The 20,000-nt window shown below is 46.4% G+C and overlaps 1 protein-coding gene across 4 annotated transcripts in view; it reads left to right on the forward strand.

The window, feature by feature from the left end:
* LOC110518596 (paladin) overlaps positions 1–20,000 on the forward strand; it is a 160,550-nt gene that overhangs the window by 59,336 nt on the left and 81,214 nt on the right. For all 4 annotated transcript variants that reach the window (XR_005053304.1, XR_005053303.1, XM_036988516.1 and 1 more), the window contains exons 8-15: positions 827–978; positions 4,018–4,105; positions 4,197–4,301; positions 13,546–13,641; positions 14,167–14,301; positions 15,008–15,124; positions 15,286–15,465; positions 19,526–19,723. Coding sequence is in view for 2 of the 4 variants with exons in the window: in XM_036988516.1 (XP_036844411.1) it covers positions 827–978; positions 4,018–4,105; positions 4,197–4,301; positions 13,546–13,641; positions 14,167–14,301; positions 15,008–15,124; positions 15,286–15,465; positions 19,526–19,723 (1,071 nt within the window). In the remaining 2 variants the exon portion in view is untranslated. The remainder of the gene's footprint in view (positions 1–826; positions 979–4,017; positions 4,106–4,196; positions 4,302–13,545; positions 13,642–14,166; positions 14,302–15,007; positions 15,125–15,285; positions 15,466–19,525; positions 19,724–20,000) is intronic.

Here is a 20,000-nt window from a genome sequence, read left to right on the forward strand (position 1 = left end):
TTTCTTGTGTTTAGTCTTTTTTGGAGTGACTGTTTCTCTAGTGACAGGCAGACTGTCCAGTTCTCTGTGGTTGGAAAGTGGTTGTTTCCAGTGGTCAAACGTATTTGGGAGTGTTATTCCTGCTGCTGCTCTGCTCTGTTTCATCTCTGTCTGTCTGTCTGTCGAGTGTCTGTCTGTCTCTGTCTGTCTGTCTGTCTGTCTGTCTGTCTGTCTGTCTGTCTGTCTGTCTGTCTGTCTGACTGCAGCTCTACAGTGTTTGCTAGGTCTGTGATAGCTTCCTGATACATTTCTTCACACTTCCTGTTTCAGTGGTTGAAGGGGGGGGGGGGGGGGGGTCCAGATCTGCTTGTGCTCTTGTCAACTTGATTGCTTTCATCATCAAACCATGGCATGGCAATGAATGACAAGGAGTTGGCATGGTAACACAGACTGGCTCAGGCTTGGGGTGCTTCAGTTAAAAAACTGTCTTAATCACATGGCGCCAAAATGTACGTCCCATTTCTGGTAGCAGCTGCACTAGACTGCTAAACAAACAGTGGTTTTATTAATAGTTTTGGTGATAATAACAGCTGGTTAAAAGGCCGGTCTTTTTCTTTCTTGACAAATGGGAATCCTCCAATAGTTTGGTCACATGGTCATGGTGTAGACTAGAGACCAGCAACAGACAGACACTCCCAATTCCTTTTCAAATGTGTGTGTTGGTTTCCAGGACAGCTAGAAACTCCAGATGAGTTGGTCAAATAAAGTTAGGAGAGATTTAAAGTGCAACTTTTTCATTTGTATGTGGTGTTTTCCAATCCCTTGTATTTGTGTTGCGTGTTTTCAGGAGAGCCCCAACCTGTCTCTGAGAAGGGACGTTTCCAGGCCTCTGCCTGCCCTGTTGTTCAGCTGTCAGGTGGGGGTAGGGCGGACCAATCTAGCCATGATCCTGGGGACCCTGGTCCTCAACCACCTGAAGACAACCCAGGAATCACCACAGTAAGACAGGAAACTGTACCCTTTCCTAGAGATACACTACATGGACAACAATATGTGAACACCTGCTAGACACCTGCTCGTCAAACATCTCATTCTAAAATCATAGGCATTAATATGGAGTTGGTCCCCCCTTTGCTGCTATGACAGCCTCCACTCTTCTGGGATGGCTTTCCACTAGATGTTGGAATGTTGCTGCGGGGACTTGCTTCCATTCAGCCACAAGCACATTAGTGAGGTCTGACACTGATGTTGGGTGACTAGGTCTGGCTCGCAGTCGTCGTTCCAATTCATCCCAAAGGTGTTCGATGGGGTTAAGGTCAGGGCTCTGTGCAGGCCAGTCAAGTTCTTCCACACGGATCTCAACAAACAATTTCTACATGGACCTCGCTTTGTGCACAGAATCGTCTAGAATGTCATTGCACGCTGTAGCATTAAGATTTCCCTTCACTGGAATGAAGGTGCTTAGCCCGAACCATGAAAAACAGCCCTAGACCATTATTCCTCCTCCAAACTTTACAGTTGGCACTATGCATTCGGGCAGGTAGTGTTCTCCTGGCATCCGCCAAACAGATTTCTCCGTTGGACTGCCAGCTGATGAAGCGTGATTCATCACTCCAGAGAACGCGGCTCCAAAGTGCAATGGCGACGAGCTTTACACCACTCCAGCTGATCCTGTTCTCTGAGCTTGTGTGGCCTACCACCTTGAGGCTGAGCCGTTGTTGCTCCTAGACGTTTCCACTTCACAATAACAGCACTTACTGTTGACCGGGGCAACTCTAGCAGGGAAGAAATTTGACAAACTGACTTGTTGGAAAGGTGGCATCTTACGACAGGGCAACATTGAAAGTCACTGAGCTCTTCAGTACGGGCCATTCTAGTGCCAGTGTTTGTGTATTGAGATTGCATGGCTGAGTGCTCAATTTTTTACAGTCTTGGCCAAAAGTTTTGAGAATGACACAAATATTAATTTCCACAAAGTTTGCTGCTTCAGTGTCTAGATATTTTTGTCAGATGTTACTATGGAATACTGAAGTATAATTACAAGCATTTCATAAGTGTCAAAGGCTTTTATTGACAATTACATGAAGTTGATGCAAAGAGTCAAAGAGTCAATACTGCAGTGTTGACCCTTATTTTTCAAGACCTCTGCAATCCGCCCTGGCATGCTGTCAATTAACTTCTGGGCCACATCCACCTGCCTCTTGAGGATTGACCACAAGTTCCCAATGGGATCAAGGTCTGGGGAGTTTCCTGGCCATGGACCCAAAATATTGATGTTTTGTTCCCCGAGCCACTTAGTTATCACTTTTGCCTTATGGCAAGGTGCTCCATCATGCTGGAAAAGGCATTGTTCGTCACCAAACTGTTCCTGGATGGTTGGGAGAAGTTGCTCTCTGAAGATGTGCTGGTACCATTCTTTATTCATGGCTGTGTTCTTAGGCAAAATTGTGAGTGAGCCCACTCCCTTGGCTGAGAAGCAACCCCACACATGAATGGTCTCAGGTTTCTTTACTGTTGGCATGACACAGGACTGATGGTAGCGCTCACCTTGTCTTCTCCGGACAAGCTGTTTTCCAGATGCCCCAAACAATCGGAAAGCGGATTCATCAGAGAAAATGACTTTACCCCAGTCCTCAGCAGTCCAATCCCTGTACCTTTTGCAGAATATCAGTCTGTCCCTGATGTTTTTCCTGGAGAGAAGTGGCTTCTTTGCTGCCCTTCTTGACACCAGGCCATCCTCCAAAAGTCTTTGCCTCACTGTGCACGCAGATGCACTCACACCTGCCTGCTGCCATTCCTGAGCAAGCTCTGTACTGGTGGTGCCCCGATCCCACAGCTGAATCAACTTTAGGAGATGGTCCTGGCGCTGGCTAGACTTTCTTGGGCACCCTGAAGCCTTCTTCACAACAATTGAACCACTCTCCTTGAAGTTCTTGATGATCCAATAAATGGTTGATTTAGGTGCAATCTTACTGGCAGCATTATCCTGTGAACCTGTCAACCTGTGAAGCCCTTTTTGTGCAAAGCAATGATGACGGCACGTGTTTCCTTGCAGGTAACCATGGTTGACAGATGAAGAACAATGATTCCAAGCACCACCTTCCTTTTGAAGCTGCCAGTCTGTTATTCAAACTCAATCAGCATGACAGAGTGATCTCCAGCCTTGTCCTCGTCAACACTCACACCTGTGTTAACGAGAGAATCACTGACATGATGTCAGCTGGTCCTTTTGTGGCAGGGCAGAAATGCAATGGAAATGTTTTTTGGGGGATTCAGTTCATTTGCATGGCAAAGAGGGACTTTCCAATTCATCTGATCACTCTTCATAACATTCTGGAGTATATGCAAATTGCCATCATACAAACTGAGGCAGCAGACTTTGTGAAAATTAACATTTGTGTCATTCTTAAAACATTTGTCCACGACTGTACACCTGTCAGCAATGGGTGTGGCTGAACTAGCCGAATACACTCATTTGAAGGGGTGTCCCTACATACTTTTTGTGTATGTAGTGTATTGCCAGGCAATGCCTATAAGACATTGTTTACCTTTATTTTACCAGACTATTAAGAACAATCACTATGACATTGATCCAGATTATACCCAGAGGGCAACATTTGCCTTGTGATGGGTTAATGATGTTTTCTGTTTGCAAACTGTTTTTCTGCTTGAGTTAACATCATTATTACATCAGTATAACCAGATTGGCCCACTGGGTAGGCCTATATTGGGGGCGGCAGGGTAGCGGCAGGGTAGCCCAATGGTTAGAGCGTTGGACTAGTAACCGGAAGGTTGCAAGTTCAAACCCCCGAGATGACAAGGTACAAACTTGTCGTTCTGCCCCTGAACAAAGCAGTTAACCCACTGTTCCTAGGCCGTCATTGAAAACAAGAATTTGTTCTTAACTGACTTGCCTGGTTAAATAAAGGTAACAAATGATGGGTTGATCAGTGTCAAAATAAACCAGTGGTGATGTAGTTGAACTGTAATGAAGCGTTTTAAAGATGGCCGCCTGTCCGGTTTGTTATTTCTTTTCAGAGCGGAAGAGGCAGAAGCCAAGCCCCTGTTCCAAGTCATTCAGACCCTCATCAACAGACTTCCTGAAGGCCAACAGGTCATGGAAGAGGTGAGTGACGCTGACATGTGTTAACGCGTTAGATACATTGTGATAGTTTCCCCAGCGTCTAAATCATTGACTGTCCCTTTTGGTTCTTCAGGTTGACCAAGCGATCGCTCTGTGTTCAGAAATGCACAACATGAAAGAAGCGATGTATGAAAATAAGAAGAAGCTGGAAGCGATCGGAGATGATTATCACATTCAGGTGGGTTTATGTTTCAGATTGATCAAAACTTTATCAGTACTCTGATGATTCTGATACAGTAATATGATGCTGCTGTGCTTAGCTAGTATGTTATGATTCTAGGGAGCTATAAGACTACTGTCTGACTCCTTGATGTCTGTCTCTTCTAGGGAGCTATAAGACTACTGTCTGACTCCTTGATGTGTGTCTCTTCTAGGGAGCTATAAGACTACTGTCTGACTCCTTGATGTCTGTCTCTCCTAGGGAGCTATAAGACTACTGTCTGACTCCTTGATGTCTGTCTCTTCTAGGGAGCTATAAGACTACTGTCTGACTCCTTGATGTGTGTCTCTTCTAGGGAGCTATAAGACTACTGTCTGACTCCTTGATGTCTGTCTCTTCTAGGGAGCTATAAGACTACTGTCTGACTCCTTGATGTCTGTCTCTTCTAGGGAGCTATAAGACTACTGTCTGACTCCTTGATGTCTGTCTCTTCTAGGGAGCTATAAGACTACTGTCTGACTCCTTGATGTCTGTCTCTTCTAGGGAGCTATAAGACTACTGTCTGACTCCTTGATGTCTGTCTCTTCTAGGGAGCTATAAGACTACTGTCTGACTCCTTGATGTGTGTCTCTCCTAGGGAGCTATAAGACTACTGTCTGACTCCTTGATGTCTGTCTCTCCTAGGGAGCTATAAGACTACTGTCTGACTCCTTGATGTCTGTCTCTTCTAGGGAGCTATAAGACTACTGTCTGACTCCTTGATGTCTGTCTCTTCTAGGGAGCTATAAGACTACTGTCTGACTCCTTGATGTCTGTCTCTTCTAGGGAGCTATAAGACTACTGTCTGACTCCTTGATGTCTGTCTCTCCTAGGGAGCTATAAGACTACTGTCTGACTCCTTGATGTGTGTCTCTTCTAGGGAGCTATAAGACTACTGTCTGACTCCTTGATGTGTGTCTCTTCTAGGGAGCTATAAGACTACTGTCTGACTCCTTGATGTGTGTCTCTTCTAGGGAGCTATAAGACTACTGTCTGACTCCTTGATGTCTGTCTCTCCTAGGGAAGCACAACCAAAGACTACTGTCTGACTCCTTGATGTCTGTCTCTCCTAGGGAGCTATAAGACTACTGTCTGACTCCTTGATGTCTGTCTCTTCTAGGGAGCTATAAGACTACTGTCTGACTCCTTGATGTCTGTCTCTCCTACGGAAGCACAACCAAAGACTACTGTCTGACTCCTTGATGTCTGTCTCTTCTAGGGAGCTATAAGACTACTGTCTGACTCCTTGATGTCTGTCTCTTCTAGGGGGGCGTACCAGACTACTGTCTGACTCCTTGATGTCTGTCTCTTCTAGGGAGCTATAAGACTACTGTCTGACTCCTTGATGTCTGTCTCTTCTAGGGAGCTATAAGACTACTGTCTGACTCCTTGATGTCTGTCTCTTCTAGGGAAGCACGACCAAAGACTACTGTCTGACTCCTTGATGTCTGTCTCTTCTAGGGAGCTATAAGACTACTGTCTGACTCCTTGATGTCTGTCTCTTCTAGGGAGCTATAAGACTACTGTCTGACTCCTTGATGTCTGTCTCTTCTAGGGAGCTATAAGACTACTGTCTGACTCCTTGATGTCTGTCTCTTCTAGGGAGCTATAAGACTACTGTCTGACTCCTTGATGTCTGTCTCTTCTAGGGAGCTATAAGACTACTGTCTGACTCCTTGATGTCTGTCTCTTCTAGGGAGCTATAAGACTACTGTCTGACTCCTTGATGTGTGTCTCTCCTAGGGAGCTATAAGACTACTGTCTGACTCCTTGATGTCTGTCTCTCCTAGGGAGCTATAAGACTACTGTCTGACTCCTTGATGTCTGTCTCTTCTAGGGAGCTATAAGACTACTGTCTGACTCCTTGATGTCTGTCTCTTCTAGGGAGCTATAAGACTACTGTCTGACTCCTTGATGTCTGTCTCTTCTAGGGAGCTATAAGACTACTGTCTGACTCCTTGATGTCTGTCTCTCCTAGGGAGCTATAAGACTACTGTCTGACTCCTTGATGTCTGTCTCTCCTAGGGAGCTATAAGACTACTGTCTGACTCCTTGATGTCTGTCTCTTCTAGGGAGCTATAAGACTACTGTCTGACTCCTTGATGTGTGTCTCTTCTAGGGAGCTATAAGACTACTGTCTGACTCCTTGATGTCTGTCTCTCCTAGGGAAGCACAACCAAAGACTACTGTCTGACTCCTTGATGTCTGTCTCTCCTAGGAAGCTATAAGACTACTGTCTGACTCCTTGATGTCTGTCTCTCCTACGGAAGCACAACCAAAGACTACTGTCTGACTCCTTGATGTCTGTCTCTTCTAGGGAGCTATAAGACTACTGTCTGACTCCTTGATGTCTGTCTCTTCTAGGGGGGCGTACCAGACTACTGTCTGACTCCTTGATGTCTGTCTCTTCTAGGGAGCTATAAGACTACTGTCTGACTCCTTGATGTCTGTCTCTTCTAGGGAGCTATAAGACTACTGTCTGACTCCTTGATGTCTGTCTCTTCTAGGGAAGCACGACCAAAGACTACTGTCTGACTCCTTGATGTCTGTCTCTTCTAGGGAGCTATAAGACTACTGTCTGACTCCTTGATGTCTGTCTCTTCTAGGGAGCTATAAGACTACTGTCTGACTCCTTGATGTCTGTCTCTTCTAGGGAGCTATAAGACTACTGTCTGACTCCTTGATGTCTGTCTCTTCTAGGGAGCTATAAGACTACTGTCTGACTCCTTGATGTCTGTCTCTTCTAGGGAGCTATAAGACTACTGTCTGACTCCTAGATGTCTGTCTCTTCTAGGGAGCTATAAGACTACTGTCTGACTCCTTGATGTGTGTCTCTCCTAGGGAGCTATAAGACTACTGTCTGACTCCTTGATGTCTGTCTCTCCTAGGGAGCTATAAGACTACTGTCTGACTCCTTGATGTCTGTCTCTTCTAGGGAGCTATAAGACTACTGTCTGACTCCTTGATGTCTGTCTCTTCTAGGGAGCTATAAGACTACTGTCTGACTCCTTGATGTCTGTCTCTTCTAGGGAGCTATAAGACTACTGTCTGACTCCTTGATGTCTGTCTCTCCTAGGGAGCTATAAGACTACTGTCTGACTCCTTGATGTCTGTCTCTCCTAGGGAGCTATAAGACTACTGTCTGACTCCTTGATGTCTGTCTCTTCTAGGGAGCTATAAGACTACTGTCTGACTCCTTGATGTCTGTCTCTTCTAGGGAGCTATAAGACTACTGTCTGACTCCTTGATGTGTGTCTCTCCTAGGGAGCTATAAGACTACTGTCTGACTCCTTGATGTCTGTCTCTTCTAGGGAGCTATAAGACTACTGTCTGACTCCTTGATGTCTGTCTCTTCTAGGGAGCTATAAGACTACTGTCTGACTCCTTGATGTCTGTCTCTCCTAGGGAGCTATAAGACTACTGTCTGACTCCTTGATGTCTGTCTCTCCTAGGGAGCTATAAGACTACTGTCTGACTCCTTGATGTCTGTCTCTCCTAGGGAGCTATAAGACTACTGTCTGACTCCTTGATGTCTGTCTCTCCTAGGGAGCTATAAGACTACTGTCTGACTCCTTGATGTGTGTCTCTTCTAGGGAGCTATAAGACTACTGTCTGACTCCTTGATGTCTGTCTCTCCTAGGGAAGCACAACCAAAGACTACTGTCTGACTCCTTGATGTCTGTCTCTCCTAGGGAGCTATAAGACTACTGTCTGACTCCTTGATGTCTGTCTCTTCTAGGGAGCTATAAGACTACTGTCTGACTCCTTGATGTCTGTCTCTCCTACGGAAGCACAACCAAAGACTACTGTCTGACTCCTTGATGTCTGTCTCTTCTAGGGAGCTATAAGACTACTGTCTGACTCCTTGATGTCTGTCTCTTCTAGGGGGGCGTACCAGACTACTGTCTGACTCCTTGATGTCTGTCTCTTCTAGGGAGCTATAAGACTACTGTCTGACTCCTTGATGTCTGTCTCTTCTAGGGAGCTATAAGACTACTGTCTGACTCCTTGATGTCTGTCTCTTCTAGGGAAGCACGACCAAAGACTACTGTCTGACTCCTTGATGTCTGTCTCTTCTAGGGAGCTATAAGACTACTGTCTGACTCCTTGATGTCTGTCTCTTCTAGGGAGCTATAAGACTACTGTCTGACTCCTTGATGTCTGTCTCTTCTAGGGAGCTATAAGACTACTGTCTGACTCCTTGATGTCTGTCTCTTCTAGGGAGCTATAAGACTACTGTCTGACTCCTTGATGTCTGTCTCTTCTAGGGAGCTATAAGACTACTGTCTGACTCCTTGATGTCTGTCTCTTCTAGGGAGCTATAAGACTACTGTCTGACTCCTTGATGTGTGTCTCTCCTAGGGAGCTATAAGACTACTGTCTGACTCCTTGATGTCTGTCTCTCCTAGGGAGCTATAAGACTACTGTCTGACTCCTTGATGTCTGTCTCTTCTAGGGAGCTATAAGACTACTGTCTGACTCCTTGATGTCTGTCTCTTCTAGGGAGCTATAAGACTACTGTCTGACTCCTTGATGTCTGTCTCTTCTAGGGAGCTATAAGACTACTGTCTGACTCCTTGATGTCTGTCTCTCCTAGGGAGCTATAAGACTACTGTCTGACTCCTTGATGTGTGTCTCTTCTAGGGAGCTATAAGACTACTGTCTGACTCCTTGATGTGTGTCTCTTCTAGGGAGCTATAAGACTACTGTCTGACTCCTTGATGTGTGTCTCTTCTAGGGAGCTATAAGACTACTGTCTGACTCCTTGATATCTGTCTCATCTAGGGGGCCGTACCAGACTACTGTCTGACTCCTTGATGTCTGTCTCTTCTAGGGAGCTATAAGACTACTGTCTGACTCCTTGATGTGTGTCTCTTCTAGGGAGCTATAAGACTACTGTCTGACTCCTTGATGTCTGTCTCTCCTAGGGAAGCACAACCAAAGACTACTGTCTGACTCCTTGATGTCTGTCTCTCCTAGGGAGCTATAAGACTACTGTCTGACTCCTTGATGTCTGTCTCTTCTAGGGAGCTATAAGACTACTGTCTGACTCCTTGATGTCTGTCTCTCCTACGGAAGCACAACCAAAGACTACTGTCTGACTCCTTGATGTCTGTCTCTTCTAGGGAGCTATAAGACTACTGTCTGACTCCTTGATGTCTGTCTCTTCTAGGGAGCTATAAGACTACTGTCTGACTCCTTGATGTCTGTCTCTTCTAGGGAGCTATAAGACTACTGTCTGACTCCTTGATGTCTGTCTCTTCTAGGGAAGCACTACCAAAGACTACTGTCTGACTCCTTGATGTCTGTCTCTTCTAGGGAGCTATAAGACTACTGTCTGACTCCTTGATGTCTGTCTCTTCTAGGGAGCTATAAGACTACTGTCTGACTCCTTGATGTCTGTCTCTTCTAGGGAGCTATAAGACTACTGTCTGACTCCTTGATGTCTGTCTCTTCTAGGGAGCTATAAGACTACTGTCTGACTCCTTGATGTCTGTCTCTTCTAGGGAGCTATAAGACTACTGTCTGACTCCTTGATGTCTGTCTCTTCTAGGGAGCTATAAGACTACTGTCTGACTCCTTGATGTGTGTCTCTCCTAGGGAGCTATAAGACTACTGTCTGACTCCTTGATGTCTGTCTCTCCTAGGGAGCTATAAGACTACTGTCTGACTCCTTGATGTCTGTCTCTTCTAGGGAGCTATAAGACTACTGTCTGACTCCTTGATGTCTGTCTCTTCTAGGGAGCTATAAGACTACTGTCTGACTCCTTGATGTCTGTCTCTTCTAGGGAGCTATAAGACTACTGTCTGACTCCTTGATGTCTGTCTCTCCTAGGGAGCTATAAGACTACTGTCTGACTCCTTGATGTGTGTCTCTTCTAGGGAGCTATAAGACTACTGTCTGACTCCTTGATGTGTGTCTCTTCTAGGGAGCTATAAGACTACTGTCTGACTCCTTGATGTGTGTCTCTTCTAGGGAGCTATAAGACTACTGTCTGACTCCTTGATATCTGTCTCATCTAGGGGGCCGTACCAGACTACTGTCTGACTCCTTGATGTCTGTCTCTTCTAGGGAGCTATAAGACTACTGTCTGACTCCTTGATGTGTGTCTCTTCTAGGGAGCTATAAGACCACTGTCTGACTCCTTGATGTCTGTCTCTCCTAGGGAAGCACAACCAAAGACTACTGTCTGACTCCTTGATGTCTGTCTCTCCTAGGGAGCTATAAGACTACTGTCTGACTCCTTGATGTCTGTCTCTTCTAGGGAGCTATAAGACTACTGTCTGACTCCTTGATGTCTGTCTCTCCTACGGAAGCACAACCAAAGACTACTGTCTGACTCCTTGATGTCTGTCTCTTCTAGGGAGCTATAAGACTACTGTCTGACTCCTTGATGTCTGTCTCTTCTAGGGGGGCGTACCAGACTACTGTCTGACTCCTTGATGTCTGTCTCTTCTAGGGAGCTATAAGACTACTGTCTGACTCCTTGATGTCTGTCTCTTCTAGGGAGCTATAAGACTACTGTCTGACTCCTTGATGTCTGTCTCTTCTAGGGAAGCACGACCAAAGACTACTGTCTGACTCCTTGATGTCTGTCTCTTCTAGGGAGCTATAAGACTACTGTCTGACTCCTTGATGTCTGTCTCTTCTAGGGAGCTATAAGACTACTGTCTGACTCCTTGATGTCTGTCTCTTCTAGGGAGCTATAAGACTACTGTCTGACTCCTTGATGTCTGTCTCTTCTAGGGAGCTATAAGACTACTGTCTGACTCCTTGATGTCTGTCTCTTCTAGGGAGCTATAAGACTACTGTCTGACTCCTTGATGTCTGTCTCTTCTAGGGAGCTCTAAGACTACTGTCTGACTCCTTGATGTGTGTCTCTCCTAGGGAGCTATAAGACTACTGTCTGACTCCTTGATGTCTGTCTCTCCTAGGGAGCTATAAGACTACTGTCTGACTCCTTGATGTCTGTCTCTTCTAGGGAGCTATAAGACTACTGTCTGACTCCTTGATGTCTGTCTCTTCTAGGGAGCTATAAGACTACTGTCTGACTCCTTGATGTCTGTCTCTTCTAGGGAGCTATAAGACTACTGTCTGACTCCTTGATGTCTGTCTCTCCTAGGGAGCTATAAGACTACTGTCTGACTCCTTGATGTCTGTCTCTCCTAGGGAGCTATAAGACTACTGTCTGACTCCTTGATGTCTGTCTCTTCTAGGGAGCTATAAGACTACTGTCTGACTCCTTGATGTCTGTCTCTTCTAGGGAGCTATAAGACTACTGTCTGACTCCTTGATGTGTGTCTCTCCTAGGGAGCTATAAGACTACTGTCTGACTCCTTGATGTCTGTCTCTTCTAGGGAGCTATAAGACTACTGTCTGACTCCTTGATGTCTGTCTCTTCTAGGGAGCTATAAGACTACTGTCTGACTCCTTGATGTCTGTCTCTCCTAGGGAGCTATAAGACTACTGTCTGACTCCTTGATGTCTGTCTCTCCTAGGGAGCTATAAGACTACTGTCTGACTCCTTGATGTCTGTCTCTCCTAGGGAGCTATAAGACTACTGTCTGACTCCTTGATGTCTGTCTCTCCTAGGGAGCTATAAGACTACTGTCTGACTCCTTGATGTCTGTCTCTTCTAGGGAGCTATAAGACTACTGTCTGACTCCTTGATGTCTGTCTCTTCTAGGGAGCTATAAGACTACTGTCTGACTCCTTGATGTCTGTCTCTCCTAGGGAGCTATAAGACTACTGTCTGACTCCTTGATGTCTGTCTCTTCTAGGGAGCTATAAGACTACTGTCTGACTCCTTGATGTCTGTCTCTTCTAGGGAAGCACAACCAAAGACTACTGTCTGACTCCTTGATGTCTGTCTCTCCTAGGGAGCTATAAGACTACTGTCTGACTCCTTGATGTCTGTCTCTTCTAGGGAGCTATAAGACTACTGTCTGACTCCTTGATGTCTGTCTCTTCTAGGGAGCTATAAGACTACTGTCTGACTCCTTGATGTCTGTCTCTTCTAGAGAGCTATAAGACTACTGTCTGACTCCTTGATGTCTGTCTCTCCTAGGGAGCTATAAGACTACTGTCTGACTCCTTGATGTCTGTCTCTTCTAGGGAGCTATAAGACTACTGTCTGACTCCTTGATGTCTGTCTCTTCTAGGGAGCTATAAGACTACTGTCTGACTCCTTGATGTCTGTCTCTTCTAGGGAGCTATAAGACTACTGTCTGACTCCTTGATGTCTGTCTCTTCTAGGGAGCTATAAGACTACTGTCTGACTCCTTGATGTTTGTCTCTCCTAGGGAGCTATAAGACTACTGTCTGACTCCTTGATGTCTGTCTCTTCTAGGGAGCTATAAGACTACTGTCTGACTCCTTGATGTGTGTCTCTTCTAGGGAGCTATAAGACTACTGTCTGACTCCTTGATGTCTGTATCTTCTAGGGAAGCACGACCAAAGACTACTGTCTGACTCCTTGATATCTGTCTCATCTAGGGGGCCGTACCAGACTACTGTCTGACTCCTTGATGTCTGTCTCTTCTAGGGAGCTATAAGACTACTGTCTGACTCCTTGATGTCTGTCTCTTCTAGGGAGCTATAAGACTACTGTCTGACTCCTTGATGTCTGTCTCTTCTAGGGAGCTATAAGACTACTGTCTGACTCCTTGATGTCTGTCTCTTCTAGGGGGCCGTACCAGACTACTGTCTGACTCCTTGATGTCTGTCTCTTCTAGGGAGCTATAAGACTACTGTCTGACTCCTTGATGTCTGTCTCTTCTAGGGAGCTATAAGACTACTGTCTGACTCCTTGATGTCTGTCTCTTCTAGGGAGCTATAAGATTACTGTCTGACTCCTTGATGTCTGTCTCTTCTAGGGAGCTATAAGACTACTGTCTGACTCCTTGATGTCTGTCTCTTCTAGGGAGCTATAAGACTACTGTCTGACTCCTTGATGTCTGTCTCTTCTAGGGAGCTATAAGACTATTGTCTGACTCCTTGATGTCTGTCTCTTCTAGGGGGGCATACCAGACTACTGTCTGACTCCTTGATGTCAGTCTCTCCTAGGGAAGCACGACCAAAGACTACTGTCTGACTCCTTGATGTCTGTCTCTCCTAGGGAAGCACAACCAAAGACTACTGTCTGACTCCTTGATGTCTGTCTCTCCTAGGGAAGCACAACCAAAGACTACTGTCTGACTCCTTGATGTCTGTCTCTTCTAGGGAAGCACAACCAAAGACTACTTTCTCCACAGAGCCATCCAGAGCCTGGAACGTTATTTCTACCTGATTGTGTTCAACGCGTACCTTCATGAACAGGTATGGCGTAGTCCCAAATGGTTCCCTATTCCCTTTATAGTGCACTACTTTTGACAAGCGAGTATTATCTTTCACACATACCTACAGGCCAATGTTATGTAGCATTGACTCTGCTGGTTTTCTGTCTGTCATTGTCTGTGCTTTGAGATGACAAGTGTCCTGTTTTTACCAAATACATCTCAATCTTTTTTTCCTGTTTTTACCTTGGCAAACAGACATCTCAATCTTTATTTCCTGTTTTTGCCAAATACATCTCAAACTTTATTTCCTGTTTTTACCATGGCAAACAAATACATCTCAGTCTTTATTTCCTGTTTTTACCAAATACATCTCAAATACGAATACATCTTAATCTTTATGTCTGTTTTTACCATGGCAAACAAATACATCTCAATCTTTATTTCCTGTTTTTACCAAATACATCTCAATCTTTATTTCCTGTTTTTACCAAATACATCTCAATCTTTATTTCCTGTTTTTACCAAATACATCTCAATCTTTATTTCCTGTTTTATGTTGTTGCAGTATTCTCTTGGCTTTGCGTCCAACTTCAGCCAGTGGCTGTGTGCTCACCCCTGGGTGTACCGCCTGCTGGCCTGTATGGACCTATCAGAACTCTCCGCTCCGCCTGATCTCGTCACCAAGGGAGCCCGCGTTCTGGTGAGAACCTCCCACCAAATGACATCACACTCAGTCAGACCCACTGCAGAACATCACACTCAGTCAGACCCACTGCAGGACATCACACTCAGTCAGACCCACTGCAGAACATCACACTCAGTCAGACCCACTGCAGGACATCACACTCAGTCAGACCCACTGCAGGACATCACACTCAGTCAGACCCACTGCAGAACATCACACTCAGTCAGACCCACTGCAGGACATCACACTCAGTCAGACCCACTGCAGAACATCACACTCAGTCAGACCCACTGCAGGACATCACACTCAGTCAGACCCACTGCAGAACATCACACTCAGTCAGACCCACTGCAGGACATCACACTCAGTCAGACGCACTGCAGGACATCACACTCAGTCAGACCCACTGCAGAACATCACACTCAGTCAGACCCACTGCAGGACATCACACTCAGTCAGACCCACTGCAGGACATGGAACCCAGTCAGACCCACTGCAGAACATCACACTCAGTCAGACCCACTGCAGAACATGGAACCCAGTCAGACCCACTGCAGAACATGGAACCCAGTCAGACCCACTGCAGAACATGGAACCCAGTCAGACCCACTGCAGAACATGGAACCCAGTCCACGTTTGTTTGCCTTGTGTAATGAATACAGTCACTGGAAATCTATCTCATTATCTTATTGACTTACTGTGTGTGTGCGTGTGCGCGCAGGTTGCTCATGAGTACCTGTCTCCAGACATACTCAGCACAGTGAAGGAGATGAAGGTGGCTAACTTCAGAAGAGTCCCCAAGATGCCTGTCTACGGAATGTCTCAGCCTACATCAGAGGTATGATCAACACCAAGCCCGTAGCCTATCACGTCTGGTCAAACGTCCAAAATGCCAATTTCAGCCGTTTCTCTTTAGCAGACATGACTTTTGAGGACGTCCCCAGTTGATCCTGTACGTTTGTCTGTGAAGCTGAACTGAAGGGGTTGTGTGTTCTGTAGGCGACGGGTGCGGTGTTGACCCACCTGACGGATGAGAAGAGGAAGTACAGCCACGTCCTGTGGGTCAACCTGCAGGAGGAGCTGGTTCTGGAGGGGAATGGACAGATCTTCACCCCCAGAGAACCGTCCTGCATGGGGCAACACATCCCTGTCCCCGCCACAGACCCCACGCAGATAGAGGTACTATACACTATATACAGTATACAGCAGTATGTGGACAGCCCTTCACATTAGTGGATTAGGCTATTTCAGCCACACCTGTTGCTGACAGGTGTAAAAAAAATCGAGCCCACGGCCATGCAATCTCCATAGACAAACATTGGCAGTAGTATGGCCTTACTGAAGAGCCCAGTGACTTTCAAGCGCGTAGCGCGTAAAGAATTGTTTGGCCTCGGTTGCAACACTCACTACCTGGTTCCAAACTGCCTCTGGAAGCAACATCACCACAATAACTGTTCGTCAGGAGCTTCATGAAATGGGTTTCCATGGATGAGCAGCCGCACACAAACCTATGATCACCATGTGCAATGCCACCTGTTGGCTGGAGTGGTGTAAAGCTCACTGCCATTGGACTCTGGAGCAGTGGAAACGTGTTCTCTGGAGTGACGAATCACACTTCACCATCTGGCAGTCCGACGGACGAATCTGGGTTTGGCGAATGCCAGGAGAACGCTGCCTGCCTGAATGCATAGTTCAAACTGTAAAGTTTGGTGGAGTAGGAATAATGGTTTGGGGCTCTTTTTCAGGGTTCGGGCTAGGCCCCTTAGTTCCAGTGAAGAGAAATCTTAACGCTACAGCATACAATGACATTCTATACGATTCTATGCTACCAACTTTGTGGCAACAGTTTGAGGAAGGCCCTTTCCTGTTTCAGCATGACAATACCCCTGTGCACAAAGCGAGGTCCATACAGAAATAGTTTGTCAAGATCGGTGTGGAAGAACTTGACTGGCCTGCAGAACCCTGACCTCAACCACATAGAACACCTTTGGGATGAATTGGAACGCCGACTGTGAGCCAGACCTAATCGCCCAACACCACTGCCCCCGACCTCACTAATGTGCTTGTGGCTGAATGGAAGCAAGTCCTCACAGCAACATTCCAACATCTAGTGGAAAGTCTTCCCAGAAGAGTGGAGGCTGTTATAGCAGCAGTGTTCCAACATCTAGTGGAAAGCCTTCCCAGAAGAGTGGAGGCTGTTATAGCAGCAGTGTTCCAACATCTAGTGGAAAGCCTTCCCAGAAGAGTGGAGGCTGTTATAGCAGCAGTGTTCCAACATCTAGTGGAAAGCCTTCCCAGAAGAGTGGAGGCTGTTATAGCAGCAGTGTTCCAACATCTAGTGGAAAGCCTTCCCAGAAGAGTGGAGGCTGTTATAGCAGCAATGTTCCTACATCTAGTGGAAAGCCTTCCCAGAAGAGTGGAGGCTGTTATAGCAGCAATGTTCCAACATCTAGTGGAAAGCCTTCCCAGAAGAGTGGAGGCTGTTATAGCAGCAATGTTCCAACATCTAGTGGAAAACCTTCCCAGAAGAGTGGAGGCTGTTATAGCAGCAATGTTCCAACATCTAGTGGAAAGCCTTCCCAGAAGAGTGGAAGCTGTTATAGCAGCAATGTTCCAACATCTAGTGGAAAGCCTTCCCAGAAGAGTGGAGGCTGTTATAGCAGCAACGTTCCAACATCTAGTGGAAAGCCTTCCCAGAAGAGTGGAGGCTGTTATAGCAGCAACGTTCCAACATCTAGTGGAAAGCCTTCCCAGAAGAGTGGAGGCTGTTATAGCAGCAACGTTCCAACATCTAGTGGAAAGCCTTCCCAGAAGAGTGGAGGCTGTTATAGCAGCAACGTTCCAACATCTAGTGGAAAGCCTTCTCAGAAGAGTGGAGGCTGTTATAGCAGCAGAGGGGGGAACAAATCCATATTAATGCCCATGATTTAGGAATGAGATGTTTGAATAGCAGGTGTCCACATACTATTGGTGTACTAACACATCCATGTCCTCACCCCAGACCTCATGCACACAGAGGTACTACCTAACCCTAACCCCACACACAGAGGTACTACCTAACCCCACACACAGAGGTACTACCTAACCCCACACACAGAGGAACTACCTAACCCTAACCATAACCCCACACAGAGGTACTACCTAACCCCACACACAGAGGTACTACCTAACCCCACACACACAGAGGAACTACCTAACCCTAACCATAACCCCACACACAGAGGTACTACCTAACCCCACACACAGAGGTACTACCTAACCCTAACCATAACCGCACACACAGAGGTACTACCTAACCCTAACCCCACACACATACACACAGAGGTACTAACTAACCCCACACACAGAGGTACTACCTAACCCCACACACACAGAGGAACTACCTAACCCCACACACACAGAGGTACTACCTAACCCCACACACACAAAGGAACTACCTAACCCTAACCCCACACACACAGAGGAACTACCTAACCCTAACCACACATAGAGGAACTACCTAACCCTAACCATAACCCCACACACAGAGGTACTACCTAACCCTAACCCCACACACATACACACAGAGGTACTACCTAACCCAGACCCTAACCCCACACACAGAGGTACTACCTAACCCTAACCCTAACCCCCCACACACACACAGAGGTACTACCTAACCCAGACCCTAACCCCACACACACACAGAGGTACTACCTAACCATAACCATAACCCCATACACAGAGGTACTAACTAACCCAGACCCCACACACACAGAGGTACTAACTAACCCAGACCCCACACAGAGGTACTACCTAACCCCCACACACAGAGGAACTACCTAACCCTAACCCCACACACACAGAGGTACTACCTAACCCTAACCCCACACACAGAGGAACTACCTAACCCTAACCATAACCCCACACACACAGAGGTACTACCTAACCCTAACCCCACACACACACACATAGGTACTACCTAACCCAGACCCTAACCCCACACACACAGAGGTACTACCTAACCCTAACCATAACCCCACACACACAGAGGTACTACCTAACCATAACCATAACCCCATACACAGAGGTACTAACTAACCCAGACCCCACACACACAGAGGTACTAACTAACCCAGACCCCACACACAGAGGTACTACCTAACCCCACACACATAGAGGTACTACCTAACCCTAACCATAACCGCACACACAGAGGTACTAACTAACCCTAACCCCACACACACAGAGGTACTGACTAACCCCACACACACAGAGGTACTAACTAACCCTAAACCAACACACATAGATGTACTACCTAACCCTAACCCCCCACACACACAGAGGTACTAACTAACCCTAAACCAACACACATAGAGGTACTGACTAACCCTAACCCCCAGTACATATATGTGCTAACTAACCCTAACCCCCAGTACATAGAGGTACTAACTAACCCTAACCCCCAGTACATAGAGGTACTAACTAACCCTAACCCCCAGTACATAGCGGTACTAACTAACCCTAACCCCCAGTACACAGAGGTACTAACTAACCCTAACCCCCAGTACACAGAGGTACTAACTAACCCTAACCCCCAGTACATAGCGGTACTAACTAACCCTAACCCCCAGTACATAGAGGTACTAACTAACCCTAACCCCCAGTACATAGAGGTACTAACTAACCCTAACCCCCAGTACATAGAGGTACTAACTAACCCTAACCCCCAGTACATGGAGGTACTAACTAACCCTAACCCCCAGTACATAGAGGTACTAACTAACCCTAACCCCCAGTACATAGCGGTACTAACTAACCCTAACCCCCAGTACATAGCGGTACTAACTAACCCTAACCCCCAGTACATAGAGGTACTAACTAACCCTAACCCCCAGTACATAGCGGTACTAAGTGACCCTAACCCCCAGTACATAGAGGTACTAACTAACCCTAACCCCCAGTACACAGAGGTACTAACTAACCCTAACCCCCAGTACACAGAGGTACTAACTAACCCTAACCCCCAGTACACAGAGGTACTAACTAACCCTAACCCCCAGTACATAGAGGTACTAACTAACCCTAACCCCCAGTACATAGCGGTACTAAGTGACCCTAACCCCCAGTACATAGAGGTACTAACTAACCCTAACCCCCAGTACATAGCGGTACTAAGTGACCCTAACCTTACGTGGACAATAAAGTCGGTGAAGTAAAGTGAGCCCCAGTCTGACTGTCCCTCCTCCTCCGACCCCAGAAACTAGAGACGGCCCTGGGAGAGGAGGTTCAGAGAGCCCAGAAGTGGCTGGAGGTGACTCTGGAGCAGGAGAAACAGATGAAGATGTTTAAAAGCTGTCTGACGGTCCAGGAGGTGTTCAAGCAGTACCAGAGAACACACCAGGGACTGTTCTATAAACGTATCCCTCTGGCAGACTGCTGCGCTCCCAAGGAGGAGGTAAAGACAGACGCTGCAGACACACACACACATACACACATACACACACACATATATATATACAGTGCCTTGCGAAAGTATTCGGCCCCCTTGAACAGTTTTTGATTTGTTAAAAAAGTTTGAAATATCCAATAAATGTCGTTCCACTTCATGATTGTGTCCCACTTGTTGTTGATTCTTCACAAAAAAATACAGTTTTATATCTTTGTTTGAAGCCTGAAATGTGGCAAAAGGTCGCAAAGTTCAAGGGGACCGAATACTTTCGCAAGGCACTGTA

This window comes from Oncorhynchus mykiss, chromosome 1, assembly GCF_013265735.2.
Source record: "Oncorhynchus mykiss isolate Arlee chromosome 1, USDA_OmykA_1.1, whole genome shotgun sequence".
Lineage (NCBI taxonomy): Eukaryota > Metazoa > Chordata > Actinopteri > Salmoniformes > Salmonidae > Oncorhynchus > Oncorhynchus mykiss.